We start from the raw sequence: 20,467 nt of genomic DNA, 5'->3' as shown, positions 1-20,467 counted from the left end.
TAAGATTTTATTTATTTATTCATGAGAATACACAGAGAAGAGAGAGAGAGGCAGAGACACAGGCAGAGGGAGAAGCAGGCTCCATGCAGGGAGCCTGACGTGGAACTTGATCCCAGGTCTCCAGGTCTCCCTGGTCTCCCTGGGCTGAAGTGGCGCTAAACCGCTGAGCCACCCGGGCTGCCCTATGCCCATAATTTAAAAATTTGAAAGCAGCTTTAGATAAAAAATATAACTTCTCAAAATAGACATGAAGATGGGGCGCCTGGCTGGCTCAGCTGGAAGAGCATGCCACTCTTGATCTTGGGGTCAGGAATTTTTTAAAGATTTTATTTCTTAATTTATGAGAGACAGAGAGAGAGAGAGAGAGGGGCAGAGACACAGGCAGAGAGAGAGAAGCAGGATCCATGCAGGGAGCCCAATGTGAGACTCGATCCTGGGACTCCAGGATCACGCCTTGGGCATGAAGGCAGGTGCTAAACCGCTGAGCCACCCAGGGATCCCCATTGGGGTCAGGAATTTGAGCTCCACACTGGGTATAGAGATTATCTACTTATAACTAAACAATTTTTTAAAAGGCCTGAAGAAATATGAAATTTGAATAGCTCCAAAACTATTAAAGAAATTATATCCATAATTCAAACACTACCCTAAAAAAAAAAATACTCCAGATGACTTTACCAGTAGATTCTAATCAAGTATTTAAGAAAAGAAGAATGGCAATCTTATACAAACTCTTCCAGAGAATGCAAAAATAAGGAAAGCCTTAACCTGTTGTATGAGACCAGCATGACTATTTATCAAAATTGGACAGGGTCATTTCTAGAAAAGAAAATTATAAACCAGTATCACTCATGAACATAGTTTTTAAAAAATTCTGTAAAAAGCATTAGCAAAATGAATTCAGTGACGTATAAAAAGAATAAGACATCATGACCAAGTTGAATTTACTCCAGAAATTAAAAAATCAATGTATTTCACTACCACCACAGAATAAAGAAGAAAAACTACAGGGACGCCTGGGTGGCTCAGTGGTTGAGCATCTGCCTTTGGCTCAGGGCATGATCCCGCAGTCCCAGGATCAAGTCCTGTATTAGGCTCCCTTAAGAGAGCCTCTTATGTCTCTGCCTCTCTCTCTGCATCTCTCATGAATAAATAAAATCTTAAAAAAAAAGAAAGAAAAAAAACCCACATAGTCATCTCAAGAAATACAGAAAAAGGGCGCTAGGGTGGCTCAGTTGGTTAAGTGTCAGACTCTTGATTTCAGCTCAGGTCATGATCTCATGGTAGTAAGAGTGAGCCTCCCATCAGGCTCTGCACTGAGCCAGGTGCCTGTTTGAGGATGCTTTCTCTCTCTCTCCCTCTGCCCCTCTCCCACCTCAAAAAAAATGTTTTAAAAATAATTTAAAAAGAAAAAAAATAAAAATAAAAATAAAAATAATTTAAAAAGAAACGCAGAGAAAAAAGAAAGAAAACACAGAAAAAGCCTTGGTAAAATTCAACAACTATTCATAAACAAACAAACAAAAAAAAACCCTCTTAACAAATCAAGAATAGAATTTAATGTACTTAATCTGGTAAAGGGATCTGCAAACAAACCTATGGCAGATATCGTACTCAATATGAAAATGTTGAAAGCTATCATTTTGAGATAGGGAATGAGCCAAGGATGCCTACTATTATCACTTCTACTAAGCACTACACTGTGATCCTAGTCACTACGGTAAGATAGGAAAAGAAACAAAAAGTGTAAGGACTGTAAATAAATAAAACTGTCATTTCTCAAATGATGTAATAGTGTACATGTACACAGAAACTCAAAAAACCTACAAGTATTTGAATTAATGAGGTTAGTAAAGTTCCTTAATATAAGAGAAACATATAAAAATCAACTGCATTTCTTTATACCAGAAACACAAAAATTTTTTAAGATTTCATGTATAATAATTTTTTAAATCATAGAAAACTATAAATAGATTTTTAGGAGAAATTAAAGATCTATATAAATATTTAGACTAGAAAACTCAATATTATAAGAAGTTAATTCCCCACAAATTGATGTATTGATGCAATACAATTTCAATCAAAATATCAAAAGTTGGGGACGCCTGAGTGGCTCAGCTGTTGGGCGCCTGCCTTTAGCCTGCAGTGTGATCCTGGAGTCCCAGGATCGAGTCCCACATCAAGCTCCCAGCATGGAGCTTGCTTCTCTCTCTGCCTGTGTCTCTGCTTCTCTCTCTCTGTGTCTCTCATGAATAAATAAACAAAATCTTAAACAAATATATCAAAAAAATTTTTGTAGAACCTGAAAAGCAAAAATAAATAAGAAAATGTCAAGGACCAAGATTAAGATATTCTGGAAAAAGAATAAGATGGCAAGTCTTGCTGTCCCAGATATCGGGAGTCAAGATAAAACAACACTAAGATATTTTGTGATGATAGGTGCAAGAATAGAAAAATAGATCACTAGAGAGCCCAGAAACAGATCTACTCTTATACAGACACTTGTTTTTGTGGTGAAGTGGCATGGCTGAGCAGTGAGGAAATGTTTACCTTTTCAAGGTAAACCTAGTTGTACTAGGTTGTCCTAGTTGTACTAACATTTAACTCACAAAGGATTCATACCCAGAATATATAAAGAACTCCTATAAATCGGTAAAAAAAAAAAGACAATTCAAAGAAAAAGGGACAAGACACTTGAACAGATACTCCATAAAAGAAGATATCTAAATGATCCATAAAATGTAAAAAAGATGCTCAATCAAAAAATAAAATAAACAAATAAAAACTTTTTAGCACAGTGAAGAAAACAATCAACAAAACTAAAAGACAACCTACTGAATGGCAGAAGATATTTGATAAAGGGTTAGTATCCTAAATATATAAAGAACCCTTAACTCTTAACTGTAGAGAACCAGATGGTTACGAGGGGAGAAGTGGGTTGAATGAGTTAAAGAGGTGATAGGGATTAACAAGCACATTTGTGATGAGCACCGGGTGTTAAATGGAAGTGTTATTAAAGCACTGCATTACACTCCTGAAACTAATATTATACTGTATGTTAACTAACTGGAATCTAAATAAAAACTTCCAAAAAAAATTTTTTTTAATGCAAAATGGTAGGGATGCCTGGGTGGCTCAGCAGTTGAGCATCTGCCTTCTGCTCAGGGCGTGATCCCGGACTCCCAGGATCAGGTCCCACATTGGGCTCCTTGTGTGGAGCCTGCTTCTCCCTCTGCCTGTGTCTCTGCCTCTCTCTCTGTCATAAATAAACAAACAAAATCTTTTAAAAAATGCAAGATGGTATAACTAAATATATTGGATTAAAAAAATTTTTTGAAAAGATACTTAATCTCATTAGTAATCAGGATATGAAAATTAAACCACAATGAGGGACATCTAGGTGGCTTAGTATTTGCCTAAGCATCTGCCTCTGGCTCAGGGTGTGATCCTGGGGTCCTGGGATCGAGTCCTGTATCAGGCTCCCCACAGGGAGCTGGCTTCTCCCTGTCTATGTCTCTGCCTCTCTCTCTCTCTGTGTCTTTCAAGAATAAATAAATAGAATCTTTAAAAAAATAAAATCACAATGAAATATTACTACATACTCATGGGAATGGTTGGTATTTAAAAACTGACATTACAAAAAATACATAAAAATTAAAAATAAATAAAAATCTGACAGTATCAAATATTGACAAGATATATGACAAAGACAATTTTCATATAGTCTTGGTGAGAGGTTAAATCAGTAGAACCACTTCTGAAAACAACTGGAACAATGGTTATACTCATACAATACTAATTGGAGGGTACACTAGTGAAAACCACCTTGGCAAACAGCTTGGCATTATCCATATACACACAATTCTATGATCCAGGACTCTACTCATAGATGCATATGCCAAATAATAATGAGTGCATATGTTCACTGCAACATTCTTTGTAAGTGCCCCAAACCACAAACAACCCAAATATCAATCAATATTAGAATGGATGAATAAATCATGATATTTTTATACAATGGATTACTATATGCAAAAAATCACAGTTACACACACCATAGGCAAATCTCACAAACATAATGTTGAGCAAAAGAAGACAGAGACAAAATAAGTCGACCGTTTCACATATATTAAATTTTAAAAGCCAGCAAATCCAAATTACAGTACTTAGGGATGCATGCTTAAGTAATAAAAGTATAAATAAAAACAAGAATGTGAATATTATGAAATCAGTTTAATGATAACCCTTTGGGGGACAATGATTATAAGGGCTTATAAGGGGAGCTCCTGGGGTACTAGCAATCTTTCATTTACTGACCTAGTTTCTAGTTACACAGCTGTTCTCTTCAGATAAATCATTTAGCTATTTTTGTTTCATGCACTTTTCTTGATGTGTCTTATTTCACCAAAAAAAGGTTAAAAAAAAAAAAAGACTTAAGGGGCAAGTTAAACAGATTAGATAAAACTAAATAAAGAAAAAGGGGACTGTAAAAGAGACCTAAAGAAACTGTGGAGAATGAATGCAGGGAGACACCAATATTTTAAATATAAAAGAGAGGGGTGCCTAGGTGGGGCAGTTGGTTAGGTGTCTGAATCTTGATTTTGGCTCAGGTCATGATCTCAGGGCTGTGAGATGGAGTCCTGCATCAGCTCCTTGCTCAGTGGGGAGTCTATTTCTCCCTCTCCCTCTGCCCCTCCCATCTCTAAAAGAAAAAAAGAAAAGAAATGGAAGAATGGAGAGAAAAAGGAATGGATGATTTTTTTTCCTAAAGCTTTTCTGTGGCTGCAATCAGGGAAAAGGAATCATACCTGAAGGAGATGTGGCCTCCAGCAAGAGTTCAATATTTACCCAAAGCCAAAATGAAGTAGGTTTTGGGATTATTTGTCACTTTAACTTATCCATGCCTCTGCTACAGTAATTAAACAATGCTATCACTAACTAGTCACTTCAGACTACCCTGTTGCTGCACTTATACTTTATTTAGTTAGAAAATGGCAAAAGTGAACTCTCTTCATCTACTAAAGCTCACTATTTAGCAATGGCTCCTTCTATTATTGTTGGTGTAAATCTTTCTAAAATGATTTAATTTCTTATACAGAATATAGCAGAAGTGTCTAATCCTTTCCTGATTGCCCATGGTTATTGGTAGAAACAACTACTATTACTGTGGATACAATGTACCCCCCAGTAGCCAACGTATGAGGTCTTGTGTGACTACTAAACCTTGCCCATGCTGTCACATGTTCCTTGGTCATCACCACACTGGCACAGGCTAGGCCTCCTACCATGCTGTGATCTGATTTTCCAGCAGTATTCTGCTTAGTCTCTTCTGATTCCATGTCTTGGCTCTAGGCCAAATCCTAGATATCCAGAAGACATACATCAGAGAATCCTGGCAAGGCATTCTACTGAATCAGTAAGAAATGATAACTATAATTTATTTCTTTTATACTATCTTCTGTTTCAAGGAGATTAAAGTTCACTCTGTGAATCAGAAAGACAGGAAGAATAGATGCACCATAGGCTCCTCCTCACTACAATGTAACAACTCTCTCAAAGGAGAAGTTATTAGAAAAATTAACCAGATATGGGGTGCCTAGGAGGCTCAGTCAGCTAAGTGCTGGACCCTTGATTTTGGCTTAGATCATGATCTCAGGTTTGCGAGACTAAATCCCATGTTGAGCTTCATGTACTTGTCACAGAGTCTGCTTGGAATCTCCTACTCCCTCTCCTTCTGCCCCTCCCCCTGTTCACAGCTAGCTAGCTAAATAAATAAATAAATAAATAAATAAATAAATAAATAAATATCTTAAGATGCCTGAGTGGCTCAGCAGTTGAGTGTTTGCCTTCAGCTCAGGGCGTGATCCTGGAGTCCCAGGGATCAGGCCCCAAATAATATCTTTAAAAATAAACAAACAAATAAATAAACATCTTAAGAAAGAACAAAGGAGGGTAGCCCAGGTGGCTCAGTGGTTTAGCGCCTGCCTTCAGCCCAGAGTGTGATCCTGGAGACCTGGGATCGAGTCCCATGTCGGGCTTCCGGCATGGAGCCTGCTTCTCCCTCTGCCTGTGTCTCTGCCTCTCTCTGTCTCTCTCTGTGTGTCTCATGAATAAATAAATAAAATAAAAAAAAAAAAGAACAAAGGATAGATTAACCACATGGTTAAGAAAGACCTGGGCTCAAGTGGTTACCTTTTTAAGTAAAGTGTAAAGCAAAGATAATAATAGTTCTTCCTAAAAAATAAAAAAAATAAATAATAATAGTTCTTCCTACATTGGATTACTGTAGAAATTAAACAAGATGATACAAGTAAACAGTATTTCAAATTTTAACTGTTATCTCTTAAAATGTTACTTTGTGTAATAATTCCCATTTAAGGAGACTTCCTTAACTAACTTCTATTTCTATCTCAAGTAACTACTACTTCATGGTATCCTTATGAAAATACTATTAAAAATATTTATAGTAAAAAAAATATTAATAGTAGCTAATATTTAATGAGCATTTACTATATGTGAAAATCATCATGAACCCTTTATAGGGCTTGTCCATTTGAATCCTTTGAAAAGCCCTGGGAGGGAGAGACCATTACATCCCTATTGGACACAAATTCACTGAGACTGAGAGGGTAAGTAGGTTGTCCAAGTTCAAAGAATGATAAGTGGTCAAAATGGAACTTGTACGGATCTGTGCCACTCTAGAACTCATGATCATAAGCTCTCCCCTGTCCTGAGAAGAGAAGCAGCTTCTCCTTCTGCCAAATTCTATTTGTGAGCTAGTTGAGAACAAGCTAATTCTCCTTTAATCTTATTCTCTACTTGACTATTCAAGGTCCCAACTTAGAAAAGCAGAAAAGATTTACACATTTTATTTTTGCTTTTTAACTTACCCACTCACAGTCGATTCCAAGTACTGGAAAATCTTCTAACTCACTCCTAAGCAAGGGCTCGATTTGATCCCACTCGGCCTCCTGAGACACAGTCACCACCTTTGCTCCGAGGATCCTCTCCTCCCATGAGGCTCTGGGGGCACTGGGGCGCAGCTGGTCCTCCTCTGGAGGGGGCAGCTGTCTCCCACCGGGTGCTTGCTGCTGCCAAAGCCACTGCTGCCCAGCGTCAAGGCTCGCTTTATTCCTCCGCCGCCGCTGGATGCCTTTCCATAGGACAAACCCCCCCACGGCCACACCGACGAGGGTGGTCATTGTCAAAGCCATTAAGTATCTAGAGATCTTCAACATTTTTTGTGCTGTTTAGGAAAGCATATCACTAATCCCACAATCTGCAAAACAAGTGGCAACAATATATTTACATATAGAATTCAAACCCAGATGGAAACATGTTTTCCTCTAAAAAGTGCTCCACTCATAATCTACCAGTCCACAAACTAAGACAAAATGCTACAGATTTCCACAGAGAGGGATATTTATTTTCCTCACTTTTGTACATTCTGTACTCCATCTCTATCTTCATTCTCACCCGAGAAAACCCCTCTACCCTCTACTAGCTGCCCAGCGCTCACTTAATCATGGGATAACAGAGTGTCTGAACATATACACACTTGCACAGAATTTGAAAAATCAAAATGAATTATAATCCTCTTACCCTTAGGTGACCACTGTGTGATCAGTTTGATGTTCATTTAGTTTATACAATTAAAAAAAATAAGAATGGTAGATTGCTTTAGTCAGGGAAACCCCACAAAATAGTCTTTCTTCCATTTTTCTTATCACATGTGATTTTCTCCACCATCTATCTTTTGTTTTCCTATTTTTGACAGAGAAATGGTTATATAGTACTATTTCTGTACTACTTAACTAACAACAGAAAAATGTATAATAATAAATGGGAAGCAGCCCTTGGCCTCAGTCATAGAGAGCAATCATGGGACAAACACCATTTAACACAAGGTGATTGATATTGTTTGGGAAGCAGTCAGATAACTCCATTATTCAACAAAAGTCAGATATCTAAATTTTATGTGAAATGTCACTATTTTTAAGTGTCAGCAACAAATCTACAGTTTTTTGTTTTTTTTTTTTTCAAATCTACAGTTTTTAAAACATTGTGCCAGCCAAACAAAAACACTCTGGGCTCTGTGCCACCCATCTGTGGGCACTGGCCTAAAATCTATAATGCCCAAAGAAATAGTGATCTGCTAGACTGTGCCTACACTTCTATAGAGCTGAGAGTTTCCTATTGAATGTGTACTATTTTCATCATTTTTCAAAATTTCAAAGTAACAATTATTTTTTAAATCATTTAATATTTACAACAACCCTGGCCTATAATCATGCCTACAGAGATATTTGGCACTGGAGATGAAAAATAAAATCACAATTATTACACTGCTAATGAAAACAATAAAATGGCTGTGTTGTTTTAAAAATATATAAGTAACTGCAGAAACTGTGCTAAGTACTCATGTGTACTTTCTCCAGTACTTTTACTGAAGGCTTAATGAGATTAAAGAATCTGGGGATGCCTGGGTGGCTCAGCAGTTGAGCGTCTGCCTTTGGCTCAGGGCGTGATCCCAGAGTTCTGATCGAGTCCTACATCAGGTTCCCTGGGAGGAGTCTGCTTCTCCCTTTGCCTGCGTATCTCTGCCTTCTCTCTGTGTCTCTCATGAATAAGTAAATAAATTTTTTTTAAAAAGAATCTGCACAAATTTCTTTTTTTTTTTTTTAAAGATTTTATTTATTTATTCATAGAGATGCAGAGAGAGAGAGGCAGAGACACAGGCAGAGAGCCCGACATGGGACTAGATCCAGGATCTCCAGGATCATGCCCTGGGCTGCAGGCGGCGCTAAACTGCTGCTAAACTGCTGCGCCACCGGGGCTACACCCTGTGCACAAATTTCTAATTAAAATAATGAGAAGGTGCTTAAAAAAAAAAAAGAACACCAGGTCATCTGGGTAGCTCAGCCAGCTAAGCATATGCCTTTGGCTTGGGTCATGATCCCAGGGCCCTGGAATCAAGCCCTGCATCAGGCTCCCTGCTCAGCGGGGAGTCTGCTTCTCCCTCTCTCTCTGCCCCCCTTGCTTGTGCTTATGTGCTCTCTCTTAAAACAAACAAACAAACAAACACAAAACCCTCCCTTTCCCATTGGAAACAATACAAAGCGGTGGGGGGGGGGGGCGGAGGGAGACACAAAAAAGACAAAAGTATAATATAGAGTTAAACTCAAAAAAGAAAAGGAAATCATTAGGTGCCAGAAATGGAAGCAGGGAACCCACAGTGTGTGGGAGATATAGCTGGGCAGAGACCAGAACTCATACTAGCCCCAGTGCTGGGGTATATTGCCAGCCCATGACCAGAAGTCTAGGCCACAAGCCCAGGGCACAGCTGGGACCCAGGAGAGTGCTACCCTGTCTATGAACAGAAACCTGAAAGTGTTCACCCACTACTGTCCAGGCAAGCCACCTGCCCAAGGCTGAAAGTATGAGTGGAGGTCCTCATGGGAAGGCAGACTCTCAAGCCTGCATTGTGAAGAAGTACAGGGCCCAAGTTCACATTATCTTCACAAAAAACCCTAAGCCAAGAAACTAAAATGGTTAGACTTGGTGAATTCTGTTGGACTGTGTCTGTCTGTCCGTTTCAAACATGCAGGACTTCCACAGAAGATCAGTCCCTAGAGGAGCACTCATAAATGAATAAACACAAAACCAAAATCCAAAAATCCAAAAAGCCAATAAAAACTGTTCACAGAAGAACCAAACAAACAAACAAACAAAAAACCATATCTGAGATCTGAAAGGAACTTTAAAATAATAACACTCAGGGAAATTAAGGAAAATAAAATCTGAAACAGGAAGAGGAACAAACAAAAAGTAGCAATTCTAGAAATGAAAAATGTTTGTTAAAATTTTTAAAAGTTCGATACTTAATAGAAAGGTTAAATCCTGGATCAGACAGAGAGAGGAGAGAGAGAGTTAGGGAATTGAAGATAAATCTGAAGAACTCACACAGAATGTAGCACAGAGAGAAAGATGTAGAAAACATAACAGAGACATGGAAGATAGGTTGAGAAACTCAACATCCATGTAATGAAGAGTTGGAAGATGGAGAACATGGATTTAGTATAGTTCTCTGAGTCCCAAGCTGGATAAATTAAATCTATCTACAAAAAAGACTTGTATAAGAATGTTTGTAATAGCCAAACCCCAGAAACAGTCCAGTTGGTATCCATACAATGAGATACTACTTAGCAAAAATAAAAAGAATTACTGATATATGCATGAATCTTAAATAATATTAGGCTGAATGAAAGAAGCCAAATACAAAAGAGATACTGTATGTTGTATTTATATGAAGTTCCAGAACAACTAAAATCAGTCTATGGTAGAAAAAGATCTGAACAGGGACTCCTGAGTGGCTCAGTGGTTGAGCGTCTGCCTTCAGCTCAGGGCATGATCCTGGGGTTCAGGATCAAGTCCCACATTGTGCTCCTTGTGGGGAGCCTGCTTCTTCCTCTGCCTGCTTATGTCTCTACCTCTCTCTCTCTCTGGTGTCTCTTGTGAATAAATACATAAAATTTTATTTAAAAAAATAGAAGAAGATCTGAACAATAGTTGCCTCTGGTGAGTGATGGTAGGTGACAGGGAAGAGAGATTTAAGCTGAGCACTGAGTATCAAAGAGCCAGTCATGAAAAATTATAGGGAAGAGTATTTCAGCCAAGAGGGAGGTTTCTAGAATTGTGTAACATTCCATGTCTGTTTTTTTTTTTTTTTTTTTTTTACATTCCATGTCTTGATGGAGGCTTGGATTACACAGGTGTACACATTTGTCAAAATTCAGCTATAGGGATCCCTGGGTGGCGCAGCGGTTTGGCGCCTGCCTTTGGCCCAGGGCGCGATCCTGGAGACCCGGGATCGAATCCCACGTCGGGCTCCCGGTGCATGGAGCCTGCTTCTCTCTCTGCCTCTCTCTCTCGCTCTCTCTCTGTGACTATCATAAATTAATAAAAAAAAAAATTAAAAAAAAAATTCAGCTATATTAAAAAAAAATCCAGTGATATTTCCAAATTTTTCCCATTGGTCTGACTGATGAATAACTGTTGGTGCACTCATCGTCTGTCTTTCACAATAGATTGTAAACTCCATGAAAACCGGGACCTTACCTGGCTTCTTCAACAGTATATATATATATATACACACACACACACATACACACACACATATATATGTATGTATGTACTGTATATGTGTATATATATATATACACATATATACGGTATATACATATATACAGTTTATATGTGTATATATACACACATATATAGTATATATATACATATATATAATATATATCCCCAGTAACTAGCACAGAGCTGATAACAATATTGAATATTTCATAATAATAAATATTCATTGAATGAATAAAACTCAATTCAAGGTGTTCTATTTTATGATAAATGTCTCTACTTCAATCTTTATTTCAATGAAAAAAATATTTTTCCCCTTAACTGAGCCTTGATGCTATAAAGAAGCAGTATGGTTCAATACTGGGCCAGAAGTGAGAAAAATAAAATTTTGTGTTACAAACCTAAAGTTTGTGTCCCTCTAAAGTTCGTATGTTGAAATCCTATCTCCCAATGTGATGGTATTAGGAGGTGGAGCCTCTGAAAGGTGATTAAGTGAAGTCATGAGGGTGGAACCCCTATGGACAGGATTAGTACCCTTATAAAAGCTTGCCTGCCTCTCATCCCTGCCATGTGAAGATATAATGAGAAGTCAGCAGTCTGCCTTGTGGAAGAGGGCTCTCACCAGGACCTAACCATGCTGGCACCCTGATCCTGGACTTCAAGCCTCCAGAACTGTGAGAAATAAATGTCCCTTTTTTTGGGATCCACCCAAGCTGTGATATTCTACTTTAGCAGTCCAAACAGACTAAGACATCTCTCTCAAGGCTTGCTATGGAATCTAAAGTCTTTGGTGCCTTACCATCTCCCATGTCTGAAACAATCTATTTTAATTTACTTTTTAAAACTGTACACAGGGCAGCCCGGGTGGCTCAGTGGTTTAGCGCCACCTTCAGCCCAGGGTGTGATCCTGGAGACCCGGGATCGAGTCCCATGTCAGGCTCCCTGCATGGAGCCTGCTTCTCCCTCTGCCTATGTCTGTGCCTCTCTCTGTCTCTCATGAATAAATAAATAAAATATTTTAAAAAATAAAAAAATAAAACTGTACACAGTAATTGAACACTAAACCAACAGCAGTAGTTACCTAATGGTAGTAGGATTATAGTTTTGATTTATCAAATTTCGTGCAAGTATGTGTATCTCTTGATAATTAGAAAAGTACTCGTTTTTTTAATTGATGCTTTTTAGAGATAGACAATATAAATATCCCACTTAACACTTAAGATGTGATTATAAAAAATGAAATAAATCACATTTCGATGAATTAAACAAATATGTTAAGGTGTTCAAGGAGCAGCATAAGGTAGAGGATAAAGACGAGGCCCCTAGAGTCAAATACCTTAGTTCAAATCCAGCCCCTAAATCCAGTTAGCTATATAAGTTGGGCAATTCACTGATCTTCTCTAAGTCTCCACTTCCTCATTGGTAAAATGAGAGAGATAGTACCTACAACATAGGACTCCTGTGAGGCTTAAGTTAGGTGTATCAATCACTTTAAGTAGGGTGATTGATACACCTGACTTATGCATAACTGGCTAACATATTGGAGTTCAATAAATGTTAACTCTTACACTATTGGGCTCTATAAACCACAGAATTCCTATTAAAGGAAAACAAAGAATCATAGAGTGAAAATTCAGGAGACAAATTCAGCTCCTGCACAAGTTAAGAATCCTTACCATGGTAATCCTAACAGATCACGACCTGGTCTCTACCTGAATACTTCTAGAACAGACTTCATTACCTTATGTTGAAAAGTCCTTGTATTCTACAGAAGTTCCCTACTGCTCACTTTTTAGTTTAGGGTTTGTTTGTTTGTTTGTTTGTTTGTTTTTTAGGGGAGGAGAAGCAAACAGATGGAGAGAGAGAATCTCAAGCAGGCTCCAAACCCAGTGTGGAGCTGGACATGAGGCTCAGTCTCACAACCCTGAGATCATGATGTGAGCTGAAATCAGGAGTAGGGCACTTAATCGACTGAGGCACTCAGACACCCCAGAAATTCCTCTCTTTGATGTTCAGTCTGGCCCCTGAAATGACAATGTGTGCTCCCTCCTGAAAGCCTGTGAAATATGTTCAGACAACTTTTATGGCTCCCCTCAGAACATTGTTCATAATCCAAGCAGCCTTCCTGAGACCTGGAAGGGTCACCATTGAGGCCAGGTCCTTCTGAACATCTCCAAATTTGTCAACTTAGCTCTTAAAATGTGGCACCCAGGTAGGTATTCAATACTTGAGACAGGATCCACTTGGTGTGGACACCAGTACTACTACTTCCTAGTGTCTAGACCCTAGATTTTATTAATGCTGTGTGAAATGACTTGTTTTTAATTAGAAGAAACCCAACAGTGGGTCTTATAAAGCTTGTGGTAAATTAAAATTCACTGATACCAAATTAAGTCCCCATTTTATATATTTATAATTTATATTTTCACTTAAATCCAAAGCTTTACATTTCTTTCTTTGAAATTTTGTCTTGTTTGTTTCAGTCAAATGTTTCATCCTTTGAGCCCAATTTGCATCTTGATTGTGTATTCCCTCTCAGCTTAAACATCATTTTGCATAGATAAGTGAATTTTTGTTTTCAAAGAAAATAACATCTTCTCACGTGTTTTTATTCATTTTTTTACATTTATTTTTGCATTTCACACTCATTTCTTTTTTTTTAAGGTTTTTTTGTTTTGTTTTGTTTTTTTGTTTTGTTTTGTTTTATTCATTCATGAGACCTAGAGACAGAGAGGTAGTGACATAGACAGAGGAAGAAGCAGGCTCCCTATGAGGACCCTGAGGCAGGACTTGATCCCAGGACCCCAGGATCACAACCTGAGCCAAAGGCAGATGCTCAGCCGCTGAGCCACCCAGGTACCCCTCTCCATATTTCATAACATTAAAGTGATATTGAAGTAGAAAACGTTTTAAAAATGAAGTATTATTGATTTGCTTCCACTGAGAAGGGCTCTCTCAGATCCAGACTTCCCAGGCATATAGTATGGTTCCTAACTTATTCTTTGCCTGTGTGGCCCATGTAGAAGAAGGGCCTCACAGGGAAACCAAAAGAGCAAGCAGGGTACCTCCACATGAGGAGAAAAAAAGGCATTAACTCATTTTTACATGGAGATGTTATTGTGTGGGTGTTTTTCCAGCCAAAGGGTTCATTCAGCAAACATGTATGCAGCACTCTCAATAAGCCAGACGTTGCATTGGATTCTAGGTAAAAAGGACTGAAAGGCACAATCTGCTTTCAAAAATTCAGGATTTAGAAAAGGAGAAATACCTGGAGAACAGGTTGCAGTGAAGGGAGAGAACACACAGCACAGGGACAACAGAGAGGAAGGAGCCCAGGGAGCTAACACAAACACTTGAGGAGGGTATGGGAGACTGGCGCTGGGGCTAAGAAGTGAGCCTGAGTCCCCCTGGTGCACAGGCAGTGGGCAGATGGCACTCCTGGCACAGGGAACAACATGGACAACGACACGAAAGGCATGAAGAACCACGGTACAGGTGAAAAAGTTCAAGCGAATTTAAAGTGTACTGTAAGTATTAGATACAGAATTTTGAAGACCTTCCATAAAAAAATGTAGAAGTATCTCATTGAAAATTTCCGTATCAGCTTTTTGAGGTGGAACTTTTTTATTTTAGTAAAATACATACAACAAAAAATTTTACCATTTTAACCTTTTTTAGTGTATGATTCAGTGGCATTAACTACATTTACAATATTGCACATCACTAGTTATTTCCAGAACTTCTTCATGATCCCAAACACAAAGTCTATAGACATCAAACAATAACTTCCCATTCCATCCCCCACAACCCTTAGTAACCTCTATTACACTTTATATGAATTCCACATTGCCTCCTTTTTTTTTTTTAATTTTTATTTATTTATGATAGTCACAGAGAGAGAGAGAGGCAGAGACACAGGCAGAGGGAGAAGCAGGCTCCATGCACCAGGAGCCTGATGTGGGATTCGATCCCGGGTCTCCAGGATCGTGCCCTGGGCCAAAGGCAGGCGCCAAACCGCTGCACCACCCAGGGATCCGACATTGCCTTCTTATATCTATGTTGAAATAATATTTGGATATACTGGGTTAAATAAAACATGTTATTAAAATTAAGTTCACCTGGGGCACCTGGGTGGCTCAATCGGTTGAGTGTCTGCCTTTGGCTGAGGTCATGATCCTGGAGTCCCGGAATCAAGTTCCGCATCAGGCTCCCTGCTCAGCGGAGAGCCTGCTTCTCTCTCTGCCCCTCACCCTGCTCATGCTCTCTCTCTCTTTCAAATAAATAAATATTTTAAAAAATTAAGTTCACCTTAATTCTTTATATATATATATATATTTTTTTTTTAAGATTTATTTTATTTATTTTGGAGAGTGGGGAGGAGCAGAGGAAGAGAGCCAACTCCCCACTGAGCGCAGAGCCCAACACGGGGCTTGCTCGATCTCTTGCCCTGAGATCATTGACCTGAGTGGAAACCAAGAGTCAGACACTTAACCAGCTGAGCCACTCAGGTGCCCCTCTTTCTTTCTTTCTTTCTTTCTTTCTTTCTTTCTTTCTTTCTTTCTTTATTTATTTATTTTTGCCCCTCTTTTTAGATTTTTAATGTGGCTATTAGAAAACTATTGATGGGGCTCACATTATATTTCTATTGGACAGTGATGTGCTAAAGCAAAATGTGAATAGAAGAAAACAAAGACAGATGGTGCTGGAATGAGCAGATCTAGGGTGAGTCATGAGAGGCCTTAGGGTACCTTATAGGATAAAACCTTATAGGTAATGGCGAGCCAGTAATTGACTTACAAGTGAAGTGCTAGGATCAGACTCAGATTTCAAAGACTACTATGGCAGCTATGTGGGTGCTAGACTAGAGGAGAGCAAGGCAAGAGACAGGAAGATCTGTTGGAAGACTCACAATACTAGAGCCTGGAAAGGAAGATCCAAATCAGGGTGGAAGAAGGCAGAATGAAAAAGAACTGGGGGGGGGGGGGGGGCGGTGAGGCACCTGGCTGGCTTAATAACCAGAGCACAAGACTCTCAGGATCATGAGATAAAGCCCAGCATTGGGTGTAGCTCTTACATTAAAAAAAGAAAAAACAAAAAACCACGGTTCCTAACAGAATGGCTACAATGAACTCACCTGGATAAGTAAACAAAGTATAACTTTTACAATTTATTTTGAAAGTTTGATGAATATAAAATCAATAGCTTTCCAAAACCATTATAAAAATATGATGAAAATCCCAAAATAGCAATATATACTTTTTAAAAACCACACGCAAAATAATAACCATATAGACACACACATAAACCTAGGTATAAACCCAAAAAGAAATGTGCAAGATTGATATGAAGAAAAATAGAAAAATTTACTGAAGATATAGAAGACTGGAAGAGCAGAAATATATTATCACAGCTATCATATACAGAGCACGTAGCATGTGCCAGGTACCTTACATTATATCTAATCATGTACACATTACAATCCTTTCAACAACCTTCTGAAAGAGGTACTATAATTACTCTATTTTTTTTAATGAAGAGAAGATTGTTTTACAGAAATGCTCAAAATAACATATAAATGCAATGAAAACTTAATTTTAAAATACTTTTAAAAAAATGAATTGACCACCAAGAGAATAAAAAGACAACTCCAGAATGAGAGAAAATATTTGCAAAGCATGTATCTGGTAAGAGCCATGTATCTAAAATATATAAAGAACTCTTACAATTTAATAATAATAAAAAAGACAAACCAGTTAAAAACAGGTAAGGATCTAAATAGACATTTCTTCAAAGAATATAGACATATGGCCAATAAGCACATGAAAAGCTATTTGGGAAATACAGATCAAAACAACAAGGAGATACCACTTCACACCTACTAGGATGGCTCTAAACAAAAAGACAGATAATAAGTGTATCAATAATATGGAGAAATCAGAACTCTCACACATTGCTGGTGGGAATGTAAAATGCTGCAGCTGCTTTGAAAAAACACTCTGGCAGCTCCTCAATGATTAAACATAGGGTTACCTTATGACCCAGCAATTCCACTGCTAGGTATATATCCAAAAGGAACAAAAACAAATGTCCAAACAAAAGTTCATAGTGCCATTATTCATAATAGCCACAAAGTGGAAACAACGTATATGCCCTTCAGCTGACAAGTGGATAAAGTAGGTTATGGGTTGAACTGTGTCCTGGAAAAAGATATACTGAAGTTCTAACCCATGGTACCTGTGAAAGGGACCTTATTAAAAATTGAGTCTTACTGAAAATTTATTACACACATAATCAAGTTAAAATGAGTTCATACTGAAGTAATGTGGGCCTTTAGTCTAATAGAAATGGTGTCCTTCCATGAAGGGGAGAAGAGACACGGAAACAGGCTCCCATAGAGAAAATCACCATGTAAAGACAGATCCTCAGGGAAGAAAGCCATATGAAGACCGAGGCAGAGGTTGGAGTTATGCAGCTGTAAGCCAAGGAATCCCAAGGACTGCCAGCAACGACCAGAAGCTAAGAAGAGGCACGAAAGGGCCCTCCCCTAGAGCCATCAAGACAGCAAAGCCCTGCTGACACCTTGATTTTGGACTTTAAAACCTCCAGCACTGCAAGAAGAATACATTTCTGTTATTTTAAGTCACCCGGTTTGTGTCATTTTGTTACTGTAGCCCTAGGAAACAAATACACCATAGGATAGAATGCCATTCAGCAGTAACAGAAGAGTACTGATACTTTCTACAACATGGATGAAACTCAAAAACATTATGTTGAGTGAAAGAAACCTGTCATGAGATAACACAAATTGTATGATTCCATTTATACAAAATATTCAGGTCTATAACTGGCAGAAAGATTAGTGATTGCCTAGGGCTCGCATTCTGGGGAATGACTGCTAATTGGCAGGGGTTTCTTTTTGGGGCGATGAGAATGTTCTAAAATTAAATTGTGGGGCAGCCCTGGTGGCGCAGCGGTTTAGTGCTGCCTGCAGCCTGGGGTGTGATCCTGGAGACCTGGGATTGAGTCCCATGTCGGGCTCCCTGCATGGAGCCTGCTTCTCCCTCTGCCTGTGTCTCTGCCTCTCTCTCTCTCTGTGTCTCTCATGAATAAATAAATAAAATCTTTTAAAAATAAATAAATAAATAAATAAATAAATAAATAAATAAATAAATAAAATTAAATTGTGGTGATGTCTGCACAACTGTGAATGCGCCAAAAACCACTGAATTATACATGTTAAACAATGAGTTATGTAAATTACATCTTGATAAAGTCACTTAAAAAATTATTTAACAAGCTAATTCTAAAAATCTGGAAAAGAAATTCTAGGATTAGTTCCCAAAATAGTTTTTTAAATGAGTATGTGAGCTGATAAAATATACAATTTTCAATAAAATAATGACAGTAATAATCATAAGGGAATATTTATCCTACTACTTATCAAAATAGAACATATATTCAACGTTAAGATATTGTGGTATTGGTAAAAAAAAAAACAGAAAATTAGGCCGCAGAATAGAAGACTGTCCAGAAATTGACTGTGTATGTGTGAGAAAGTAGTAAATGATAAATGTGGCATTTCAGATTAATGGGTCAAGAATGCATTTAATATTCAGGGTGACACTGTTGGGAAAACAGTAATTATGCTCACACCATTCACTTATTCACACACATCCAGAGGAATAAAAGAAAAACTCAAACACATAATATATAGGAGAAAAGACAGTCATAAGAGAAAACCCTGGGGCACCTGGGTGGCTCAGGTGATAATCTCAGGACCCTGGGATCGAGCCCAGTGTCAGGCTCCCTGCTCAGTGGGGAGTCTGCTTCTCCCTCTCCCTTTGCCCCTTCTGCTCAATCTCTCCCCCTCATCTCTCTCAAATAAATAAAAAATCTTAAAAAGAAAAAAAAGAAAGTAAGGAATAAAAGAAAGAAAATCCTGTTGTTGTGTCTTAGGGTAGAACAGGGTTCTTCAACCTCAGCATTACTAACATTTTAGTCCAGAAAAATTCTTTGTTGTGGAGGGCTTTCCTTTGCATTGTAGGATGTTTAGCAGCATCCCTGGTTTCCACCCAGCAGATGCCCTCATACCACAACCCCAGTTAGACAACCGAAAAATGTCTGCTCACATTACCAAACTAGCCCCTAGCAGGCAAAATATCTCCCACTGGAGAACAGCTCTGGTAGGGAATGACAGCAACAAGATACAAAATACACATAGTAGGGCAGCCCTGGTGGCGCGGCGGTTTGGCGCCGCCTGCAGCCTGGGGTGTGATCCTGGGGACCTGGGATCAAGTCCCACATCGGGCTCCCTGCATGGAGCCTGCTTCTCCCTCTCCCTGTGTCTCTGCCTCTCTGTCTATGAATAAATAAATAAAATCTTTAAAAAAAATACACAGAGTAAAAGACTGATACACTTATTGTGAAATTTAAAACTATGATTTGACAAAAATGTCATGTAGTTAAAAGACAAGCATCAATTTTAAAAAGCACTAAGTTGGGGGCAGCCCGGGCGGCTCAGCGGTTTAGTGCCGCCTTCAGCCCAGGGCCTGATCCTGGAGTCCCGGGATCGAGTCCCACACTGGGCTCCCTGCATGGAGCCTGCTTCTCCCTCTGCCTGCATCTCTGCCTCTCTCTCATTCTGTGTCTCTCGTGAATAAATAAATAAAATCTTTAAAAATAAAAAAATAAAAAGCACTAAGTTGGGAATAAAGATAACAAATATAAATGACAAAAGATTATATCCAAAATACATTAAAAACTATATATAAAAAACCAACCCAATTGATATGAGATATTTCTTGAAAGAGTAAATACAAACAGCCAACAATCATGAAAAGATATCCAATCTCTCTAGTAACTAAGGAAATACAAAGTAAAACACAAATTAGAATCATTTTTCACCCATTAGATTGGCAAAAAATGAAAAAGATTAATAGCATCAAAGGTTTAAAAGAGGGGTGCCTGGGTGGCTCAGTCAGTTGAACATCTGCCTTCAGCTCAGGTCATGATCCCAGAGTCCTGGGATCCAACCTTGCATCGGGGTTCCTGCTGCAGGGAACCTGCTTCTCCCTCTGCCACTCCCCTGCTTATGCTCTCTCTCTCACTCTCTTGTTCTCTCTCTCAAAAAAATATAAAAAATATTTTTAATGTTTAAAAGAGCTAGGGAAATAGACATTATTATGCACTGTTGGTGGGCAGTCTGGCATTAAATGTCCACACCCTCCCACCCAGCAATTCAATCTCAGGTTTGAAATATTCACCTAGGCACAGAGACACATGTGGAAGGAGGTTCTCTGACACACTGTGTTTGTAGCAATCTATG

At 38.6% G+C, this 20,467-nt stretch overlaps 1 protein-coding gene across 2 annotated transcripts in view; it reads right to left on the bottom strand.

The window, feature by feature from the left end:
* EXD2 (exonuclease 3'-5' domain containing 2) overlaps nt 1–20,467 on the bottom strand; it is a 63,298-nt gene that overhangs the window by 40,863 nt on the left and 1,968 nt on the right. The window contains exon 2 of one of the 2 annotated variants that reach the window (XM_077909764.1): nt 6,891–7,279. The exons of the other annotated variant lie outside the window; for it this stretch is intronic. Within the exon in view, the coding sequence (XP_077765890.1) occupies nt 6,891–7,238 (348 nt within the window). The 5' untranslated portion in view covers nt 7,239–7,279. The remainder of the gene's footprint in view (nt 1–6,890; nt 7,280–20,467) is intronic. 2 annotated transcript variants of the gene reach the window in all.

Source organism: Canis aureus, chromosome 9 (assembly GCF_053574225.1).
Source record: "Canis aureus isolate CA01 chromosome 9, VMU_Caureus_v.1.0, whole genome shotgun sequence".
NCBI lineage: Eukaryota > Metazoa > Chordata > Mammalia > Carnivora > Canidae > Canis > Canis aureus.
This window is presented reverse-complemented; position numbering and strand designations above follow the sequence as displayed.